The following is a 9,719-nucleotide window of genomic DNA, read 5'->3' on the forward strand; positions in this document are numbered from 1 at the left end:
TCTAGGTGTGGGCCTGTTTGGGTTCATCTTGTTTGGGACTCTGTGCTACCTGGGCTTGTATACCTATTTCCTTCACCAGGTTAGGAAAGTTTTCAGTTGTTATTTCTTTAAATAGGTTCTCAAGCCCTTGCTTTCTCCTTCTGGTGCCCCTATGATGCGAATGTGGGTGTACTTGATGTTGTCCCTGAGGTCTCTTAAACTATCCTCATTTTTCTTTTTTCTTTTTGCTGTCTGATTAGGTGTTTTCTGCTATGTTATCTTCCAAATTGCTGATTTGATGCTCTGCTTCATCTAGTCTGCTGGTGATTCCTTCTAGTGCATTCTTCCTTTCAGTTATTGTATTCTTCATTTCTGACTGGTTCTTTTTTATGGTTTCTATGTCTTCTTTTTTTTTTTTTTACGCTTGCTCTCTCTTTGTTGAAGTTCTCACTGAGTTCCTTGAGCATCCTCATAACCATTGTTTTGAACTCTGTATCTGGTAGGTTGCTGGCCTCCATTTTGTTTAGTTCTTTTTCTGGAGTTTTCGCCTGTTCTTTTTTGGGGGGGCATGCATTTTTTTGTTTCCTCATTTTTGCTGCCTCCCAGTGTTTGTTTCTATGTATTAGGTAGATCTGCTACGTCCCCCAGTCTTGGCCAGTAGCCTCACATAGTAGGTGCCCTATGGGGCCCTGGCATAGTCTCCCTGGTCACCTGCTCCAGGTGCTCCAGGGGTATCCCTTGTGTATGTTGTGTGTGCCCTCCTGTTATAGTTGAGCTGTGATTACTGTTGGCACCTCAGTGGGTGGGAATGACCCTCAGCCTGACTGGCTGTGGGGTTTGGCCACTTCCACAGCTTACAGACTTCTGTGGAGGGGTTACCTCACTGAGTGGATTTGCCCCAGTGGGTTCTGGTGCATATTGAGACCACCCTTTGTGTATGCCATTTGTGGGATTAATTGGGTGGTGCTCTGCTGTGGTCTGAAGCTAACCTCCATCTATGTTGGTTTGGGGGCCTTTTGGGAGGGGCTCCGGTGCAGGCCCAGGTCACCCACCGCCTGTGACCATCTCAGGACTACCCGGTAGGAGCTACAAAGTGATCCGTGGTTGGTTGCTGCCTGTGCTAAAGTTGGAGGCCCAGGAGAAAGGCTATGCTGTGAACTCTGGATGGCTGACTCCAGTACCAGGCCTGGGGTCACCCCACAAAAAGCCAGGACACCCCAAGGCCTGCTGCCACCTGCCAGCTCCTGTAAGGTTCAGCTGCTGATAAAGTATGCAAACGATGAAGCAGGGTCTTGGAGTGACTAGAGTAGGAAGCGTTGTGGTCACCAGGTTAATGTACACTCTGGTTTGGTGCCAGTGCTGCGCCTGGAGCGACTCAGCAAAAGTCTCAGAGCACACTGAGGCCAGTCACTGCCCACCTGGGGCCTGTGGACTCTGTGTTTCCAGAAACAGTGCAATTTGGGCGGGGCTGTTGCAGAGAAAGTTCCTCCTGCTTAGGCGGAGTTGGGTGGTGTGGGATCCCAGCAGAGTCAGCAAGGCGGAGCTTCAGAGCTCACCAGGCCAATCAGATTCAGATTTGTCCGCAAGCATAGAGGGCGGGCTCAACACAGGAAAGATGGCGACTGCCTGCCAGCTGCACAGGGAAAGGACCCCTCACAGGGGAAATGGTGACTGTTCCTCGGTCCTTGTCACACTCCTCAGTCTGCCCCCCATACGCCTCTGATGCTCTCCAAGTCACCATCCCCATGCTGGAGCCCCGGAGAAGTGCCTGTGAGTGAGTGAGTCTGTGAGCAGGCCCCTTAAGAGGGCGGCTGGGTTTCCCACCACCTTCCGTCCCAGCTGGATGGTCTGAATCCCCACTGTCTTTCACAGCCAGATATTGTAGAGGCTCCTCTTCCCAGCACCAGTACTCCAGGCTGGGGAGACTGGTGTGGGGCTGGAGGTCCCTTGCTCCTCCGTGGGGAAGCTCTTATGGCTGAGACATCCCTCCAAGTTCTCAACCGCCACACGCAGGTGTGGGGCCTGCAGGTATGGGACGCGTCTATTTTGCATTTCTGCCACTTCTATCAGTCTCGGCACTGCCTCTTCTTTATATCCTTAGTTATAAAACTTCTATTCAGCTAGACTTCAGACGGTTCTCCAGGTTGAATGTCCTATCATTTAGTTGTAATTTTATTATGTTCATGGAAGGGAGCAGGCCCAGTGCTTATCTCCTCCACCATCTTGGATCTCCATCCTTATACATATTTAAAGGAAGGGCCCAGTAGCCAAAACAGGCTGTAGCTTTGAGAAAGACAGTCCTCCTGGGAAGAAGCGTTTAGGCATCTGCAGAACCACTGGTCGTTCTCGGTGAGGGTTCTGGAACCCCCTCTTCTCCGACCAGCTGCTTGCTTCCACTGCCGGGCACTCGAGCCTCCTCTCTGCATGCCTGCAACTCCTCCTGGGGCCCTGGAGCCCCACTTCTCTCCCCTGTCCCTCTAGTTCCTACTGCTGGGGGGTCGGGGGGGACACGGTACTGAATACTGACCACCAAGGAATTGCTCTTGAGTGCTTTGTTTCATGAGCAAAAACTGCAAGTCTTCAGGGGACTGGTGAACTCTCTGTACTAAGTGGTCTGGCAGAAGACACAGGCAAGAAAGTCATGGAAGAAAGCACATGCAGCTATCACATCTGTGTCACGTGTCACTCTCTTGGGGCTTTTCCACCCATTAAGTTGAAAAAGCTGCGCTGGGAGTGCAGCCCTGACAGATGTGGAGCAGTCTGGTGATCTGAGCAGGGAGTACTTGGACTGTCCCCAAAGCCCAAACCGGAAGATGGAGATCTTAGGGGACTTCAGGCAGCTAAAGGTACAGGACCCTGCTTCCCTGACAGCCCGCTGCCGGGGACTTGGTGCAGTTGACCTCTCCTTGACCTTGCCCCAATATAGAGCCAGCTTTCCCACTTGGGTCCTTTCCATCTCTTAACTCTTGCACTTAACCCTTGAAAATGCCCATAAAAATTAGGCAATGGGAGATGGAGGCAGCAGCTTCTGGAAATGTCAGTGTTTATTAAACATTTAAGGACATTTGGGGGTTTGAGAAGAAATATACAGAATGTAGAAAAACACTAAGAACCCTATGGCTGGGGGTACAGCCTCTTCCCTTCCCCCAATTTCCCATTGGTTTTCTCTCCTTTCTGTTTGCTTGTTTAAAAGGCATTTATTTCTAAGGCTCCTTGCCCCCTCCACCCCCGACCTGTGAGGATCCATTGTCTCTCCTTCCCCGTGACCTTGAGTCCCAGAACAGCGCTCCACAGTGGTCAGGGGCACCAATTCTGCAGCTGAGGTTTGAGGGTCAGGGCCCCTCTGCTTGGGCTGGCTCTCCGTTAAGGATTTAATGGGGGTGGCAAAAACCACATGACGTCATCAGTACTCAGTCATGGGGGGAGGGCAGAGCAAGGGCACAGGTAAACAAACAAACAGGAATGGATTAAAAAATAAAAAATAACAGCCTAAATAAACCCTGGAGGACAGTCTGATCTGGATGGTCCGGGTGTTAGCTGGGAGGACACAGTGTGGAGCTGGACCACCTGATGGAGGGCAGGGAGGGTCAGAGAAGAAAGGGGCAGAGGGACAGGCTGGGGGGTGCAGGGGTGGGGATGCAGGTGGCCTGGAGTCGAGGCGCGGGGTATCAAGGTCCCTTTCTTCTCGGTGCCGGAGGGACAGGCACCAAACACACAGTCCTTGGGGCCGGTGCAGGGTAGGATCAGGCCCTGGGCTCCCAGAAAGCCAGGGGGTGAAGGTGGGGGAGGATATGACGTGCCTGGGGAATGAATTTTGGAAAGAAACTTACATCTCGTAGGGATGAGGGCAGGGCAGGGCTGGGAGCTAAGGAGAAGCACCTAGACAGGTGGGAGGAGCCTAGGGCCCCCGCTCAGGCAGGGCCTGGGGGTCACTTGTCGGAGTCCAGGCGCATCATGTTCTTGAGGGCGTTCTTGAGGCTGGTTCTGCTGGGGGACTTGACAGCAGGCCGGAGCTCCGGGCTCTGCTCGTCCTTCCGGAGCTCCATCTCGATGACCACCACCTGAGCGCCTTTGGAGGACTCCGCCCCTGGCCCCCGAGCCCCCGCCCGGCCCGCTAACCGCTATTTCTTATCCTTGCGAGACTCCCCCAGCCCCTTGGACTTCTTCTCACTGGCCGCTTTGGTGCTCCTGCTGTGGTCCAGCATGGCATACAGCACCGGCGTCTGGGGAGGGGCGCGCACGTCAGTCACCCGGCCCACCCCTCGCTCTGCCCGGCGGCTCCCAGGGCTCTCCTCCCCAGCTGTCCAGGCCCTGAGTCCCGCTAACCTGCCGGCCGCGCTTGGACGAGTCCTTCCCAGGCTTGTGGAATCTCCCCTTCTCCATGGCGCTGCAGGGAAAGCGGGGCTGTGGGTGTGGCCCCGCCAGAGCCCCCAGCAGGGCGGCCGCAGCCTCCCCTCGCCTGGCGCCTCCCCGCCCTGCAGCGGGCCCTCCCGCCCCTCACCTGAGCCTCCTCTGCAGGGCCGCCTGCCTGCGGAGCCAGCAGTACCGGACCAGGTAGAAGAGCAGCAGCAGCAGCAGCACCCCGCCCAGAACGCCCCCGATGACGGCGCCCAGCACCACCCCGTAGCGAGTGGGCACTGTGAGGGGAGGGGCACGAGTGAGGGCCGAGCAGGGGCCGTGCCCCGCACCTCCTGCCGCCAGAGGCTGCCTTCCGCCCACCCTCCCAGAACCCGAGGGGCAGTAGGGCTGGCATCTGGCCCCCTCCCCCAGCCGCGCCGCCCTTCCTGACCCCTCCCTGTCCCACTTCCCAGACACCCGCCCCCTGCCCCCCAGTCCCGTGTCCCCTCGCACCTTTTTCAAAGACGTAGAGCGTGACCTTCGAGGTCTTGCCCACTATGTCTGGTGGGTTTTTCACGTCACAGGTGAAAGTACCGTTGTCGCTGTAGTCCAGATTGTGTATGACAATGGAGCCGTCCTTCCAGCGGGGGTCCCCCACCCACTGGATGCGCTCTTTGAAGGTGCCCACCTCATCGATGTAGGGTTGTCCTTTGGCGTAGTGGAAGATCTATGAGTAATGAGGGAAGCATGCAGCTATCGCTGCAGGAGGGGGGTCCTGGGCCGAAGAGGGTAGTGCTGGGGGGGGGGAACACAAAGATCGACACTTCCTTGGCCAAAGCTGGGGTGGTGGCTTATACAGCATCTCCCCCTCCTTAGCCCAGCCTCTCTTCTCTGTTGCTCTGTGACGCTCCCTTTCTGTCCTCCAGTCCGAGGACCGCCCCAGCACTCACCGAGATGGCGTCGCGGCCCCCTTCGGGCTGGTAGCGCCAGGTGAAGGAGATGTCATCTGAGACCCACTCGCTGGACCAGAAGGAGCAGTACAGGGTCACTCGGGAGCCCACAGCGCCGTGGACCTCCCTGTCCGTGTAAACCACAATGGCCTGGGCCGGGCAGAGCACTGCAAGCAGGGCAGGGGAGGGGGGCACAAGGACCCGGGAGGAGAGGTCAGTGGCGGTCTGGGACCGAGCAGAGGCCATAGCAAAGACGGAGGCAGAAATGACAAGGCCCAGATCTCTGGAAGAGCTGGGTAGCTGAGTGCAAATGCTGTGTGGGTCCCAGCTCGGCAGATGTTCACAGAGGACATGAGACCTCTGGACGATTTCCAGAAGTTGGACTTTGTCCCCAAGTCTCACTTTCCCTTGGGGTCAGTATCTAACTCTTCACTACCCCTTAGATCTAAGCAGGCTTTACAATTTTTAAATCTTATTATTATAAATTATACAGGTAAGACATGTCACATTCTTCTTACAAACTGTTCAAGCAATGGAGGTAAAAGCTAAAGTCTGTCTTAGTGCCCCCCACCAGCTCCTTTCCTGTCTTCCCCTCCCAGCTAGAACCACAGCTATCACTTTAATGTGTGTGTTTTTTTTTCTGTGAATCAAGCTCAATATAAGCTTAACAAACTCAAGCTATACAGGTACTTGCAAGGAATAGTTTCGTGGCGCTTTCTTTTTTGGCTCACATTGCATTATGTTCTACTACTTGCTGCCTCAGGAGTCTGTCTGGAGGAGCCTCCATGTGGCTTCGTGGGGCTCAATCTTGTCCTGAACAGCTGCATAGTATTTCACAGCACAGCAAACTCAACTTTCTTACAGAAAAAGCATGACGAAACTAGAGAATGTCAGGCTTCTCCCCGGCCCAGCCATCTTCATTGCTGAACCCCTGGTGGTCATCCAGCTTGCTCTTGACTGGGGATCGGCGGGGAGGACGTCATACAATCCCCAGGGGAAGCAGGGTGCAGAGCAAGACCCCAAGCCAGAGCGCCGAGGACTGTGCGTGGCAGCCCTCTGTCCTTCACCTCTTCTCACCCTCCTCTTGGCCATTCTGGCCCAGTGCCACTCCCGAGACTCACCCACACATGCAAGGCCATTCCAGGCAGATTATGTGTGTGGGCTGGCCCCGGGTGGGGGCAACTGTAGACCCTTTTGTTCTACCGGAGGGGGGGCAAGCAGCCAAACAAACAGAGACCCATTGTCTGAGCAATGTTGGGGGCTCATGGCACCCCACTGCCCCATAGACCTGAATCTCCCACCTCAGCCTGCAGTGTCATTGACCCAGCACCTGATTCCTCAGCCTTAGTGCCTTCTCAGGAATGTTCCAGATGTCACAAGGAAGGTTCTGCACTGGGTCTACCTTCTATTCCTCCTGCTCGAACACCGGCTCTGCCCAGTGGTCCTGTTATTGGCACAGAACTGTCTCCCTTGAATCCCAAGATGCCCTCCCCCCACTCCCTTCGCCATGCCCTTCCCCAGCTCCCTACCCTTCACTTGCTTCCAAGGACTCTAGAATAGTTCACCACAGACGAGATGAGTCCAGGTTTGGGACTCAAGAAGCCGACAGCAGAGCAACCTTGGACATTCAGAGCAGCCCCCCTCCCCAATTTGCCTATCACTCCAGCACAGTGCGGAGAAGGGAAGGGGCCGTTCACGTACCCTGCTCTGACCTTCTCTTGCCTACCCAGCCTCTGCCATAGACAAGGAAGTGGTCGGTCCACGTACGAAGGAAGACAGCTTTAGACAGACAATCCTAGAATCTCATAGCCCTCCCGCCTGCTCCTTTCACCCACATAATAGATAATCAATCCACAGAGAGAAACTGAGGCACCAGGAGGCACAGGACCCGAGGAGCTGGGACACAGACCTGGGCCCTCTCCTCAGGTCACAGTCTCTGATTTTTCTCTAAGGTCAGGTGCCTCCTGCAGGTCTAAGGGTGAGGAGGCACCAGCACCAGGTGTGTGATCCAGGTCCTTACCTCGCTCTGACGTTGCTTCCCCCGGGCCCTCAGCGTGGTCTGGGCCAGGTTACCGGGTTCCCACCTGGGTTCAGTCAGGTCCCCTCAGGGAAGCTCTCCATGCCCTAGTCTTCCTCCTTCCTTCACAGAATACCTTTACTGCCTCCCTCCTGACTCTGTTTTGCCCTGCGTATCATGTCACCTTCCCACTGCTGCTTACTCTTGGGTTGTATGGGAAGGTCGCTGAGGACAACAGGAGCCCCAGGGGCCAGGCTGGGGTGGCTCCACTTACCCAAAGAGAAGAAGAGCAGCACAGCCAGAACAGGGCTGGGGCTGGACCACGGAGCCCCAGGAGCCATAGCTGGGGCAGGGCTAGGGCCCAGATCGTCTGCGGGGTTGGAGAGTGGGGCACAAGGAACTGAGCGGGGGTTCCTGGAACCCGCTTAAAATCCCCCAGGGCCCCAGGATGAGGGGGCTGTCCTGAGCCAGTAACCAATTGCAGCCTGGCATGTGCAGTTGAGAGGTGGGGGGGGGGCAGAGTGCAGGGAGCAGAAGGGTCATTGTGTCCTCTGGGTGGAGGGGTGGGGGGACACATACCACCCCATACACAGAGGGCTTTGTATCTGCTGGCTTCCCCCTGCCCTAGGCTGGAATGTAGAAGGGGTGTGGGGGTGGGGGGGGAGGTCAGGAGAGGGACAGAAAAAGGGACCCAAACACACTTCTCTGAGGGGCAGATGGGCAGGGGAATCTGAATCCTAAGGCCATGGAAAGGGATCCCTGCCCGGTCTCCTGCCTGAGGTGGTTCCCTCAGAACCCCATGAGCTAGAGGCAGAGATACCCCAGGGAACGTTGAAAACAGGATGTCCTTTGTTACCTTGATGGCCATAGGCTGCATTACAGGCTTCTTGAGGTGACCAGCTCCTTTGCGAGTGTTGCCCCCGCCATCACTCTGATGTAGGATTCTTGTGTCCGGTGCCTCACACACTGGAAGAATGGGGACGTGGACCCAGAGAGGTAAATTGGAGCAGTTTATAGTTTTATTGCAAAAGTGAAAAGCACAAGAGTACAGCTCTCCAAGGAGAGATCCGAGCGGAATACCCCACAGACTAAGCAGAGCGGGAGAGTCAGCTTGAGTCTAATCTTTAGGTTGTTTAGTAGGAGCTGGTTGGGCTCCCTGTACCCATCCCCTTCCTGCACCTGGGCTGGTACCTTGGCTGACTCTGCGGTCTGAGGCGGTAGCCCCCCCAGCCTAGTAGTTCCCTTTTCTACATTTCTTTTTCTGTCAGCTGTTGTTCTCTTTGGCCTTGAGGCCCTGTGCTGTGCGTCCCTGACTACCCACGACTTTCCCGTCTCATTTTGAGACTGTTTGTCTGGGTCTTGATGCCCTGCCCTGTCCCTAACTGTCCATGATTTTCCTCTCAACTCTGCGTCCTGGGTGATTCTTCCCAGGTAGAAGCTTTGCTCCACTGGAAAATATCCAGGGAAGAATGCCCTAACCTGTACCTTGTCAGGAAATCCTTCGATGCCTCATGCTGCAGTGGAAACCCATTTCAGTTTGGAGCAAGTCAACCAAGCTGTACTGAGGGCCGGCTCCATGTGAAGTGCGGTATGCATGGGACAGAGAGGAGGAAATGAAGTCCCTCTATGAAGGAGTTCAAAGTCTAGTTGGGGAGACAGAGAGGGGAGAACCAGAGGACAGACCTGCCAACAGCCAACTATAACATTAACCAACTATAATATTAACCAACTATATTATTAACCAACTACAATAAATCGTGACACTTGCGATAGTAGAATGATGAACAAAGTGCGGGGGGTGCCACGGGGGGCCCACAGCTGTACCATCAGGGGCATTGAGTGAGTTAAGTAGCAGATTAAAAACAAAACTAAATTTCATGTACTAAGTGAAGTTCTGAGGAAGGGGCATCATATCTTGAAGCAACGTTAGCTGTGGGCTAATCGTGAAGGGTGCTGCCCTTTTGAAAGGGAGGAATGGGGTGTGAGGGTCTAGGGCTGGTAGGAAGAAAAGCAAGGAGAACGTGTGTGTTGGATTGAAGCTGGGTTTGACAGCCCTTAAAATAGACTGAAGAGGGCGGATTTAATTGACATCATAAGAATTTCCTGAAGGTTGTGGGGTAGTGTTTGAGGTTCAAGGTGGGAAAGTCTACATGGTCAGAGCGGAATTTTAAGACCAATCGCACCAGAAAAATCATTGGGACCAGAGCTCTCCTGATTGCTGCCGCCTTCCCTTCCCTGGAATCGTCTGGAATGTTTTGCCACTCTCGTCCCCTCCTTTCTCTCACCGCAGGCTGTGGCCACGTGCTGCCTCTCCCTCCTGCTCATAAAGTGCAGGAGGGCTAAACAAACCTAGGATGTTCTACTGCAGCTGGGGGGTTGCTGCGGCCCGTCTCCTTCACCCCTCCTCTCCCCCAAACAGACTCAGAACTTGTGCA

The 9,719-nt window shown here is 54.9% G+C and overlaps 1 protein-coding gene across 2 annotated transcripts; it reads right to left on the reverse strand.

Annotated features, from left to right (window-relative positions):
• Positions 1-3,005: 3,005 nt before the first annotated feature.
• MPZ (myelin protein zero) lies at positions 3,006-7,717 on the reverse strand. 2 transcript variants are annotated; one of them, XM_074322374.1, is made up of 6 exons: positions 7,559-7,717; positions 5,268-5,434; positions 4,831-5,044; positions 4,481-4,616; positions 4,306-4,366; positions 3,006-3,779 (listed from the first exon to the last, which is right to left on the reverse strand). In XM_074322374.1, the coding sequence occupies exons 1-6, from the start codon at positions 7,623-7,625 to the stop codon at positions 3,723-3,725; spliced, it is 702 nt and encodes a 233-aa protein (XP_074178475.1). In that variant the 5' UTR covers positions 7,626-7,717; the 3' UTR covers positions 3,006-3,722. The 2 variants fall into 2 exon arrangements, with proteins under 2 accessions (XP_074178475.1, XP_019568570.2); XM_019713011.2 differs by having other exon boundaries at positions 3,006-4,202.
• Between the last annotated feature and the right edge of the window lie 2,002 nt (positions 7,718-9,719).

Source organism: Rhinolophus sinicus, linkage group LG17 (genome assembly GCF_036562045.2).
Source record: "Rhinolophus sinicus isolate RSC01 linkage group LG17, ASM3656204v1, whole genome shotgun sequence".
NCBI lineage: Eukaryota > Metazoa > Chordata > Mammalia > Chiroptera > Rhinolophidae > Rhinolophus > Rhinolophus sinicus.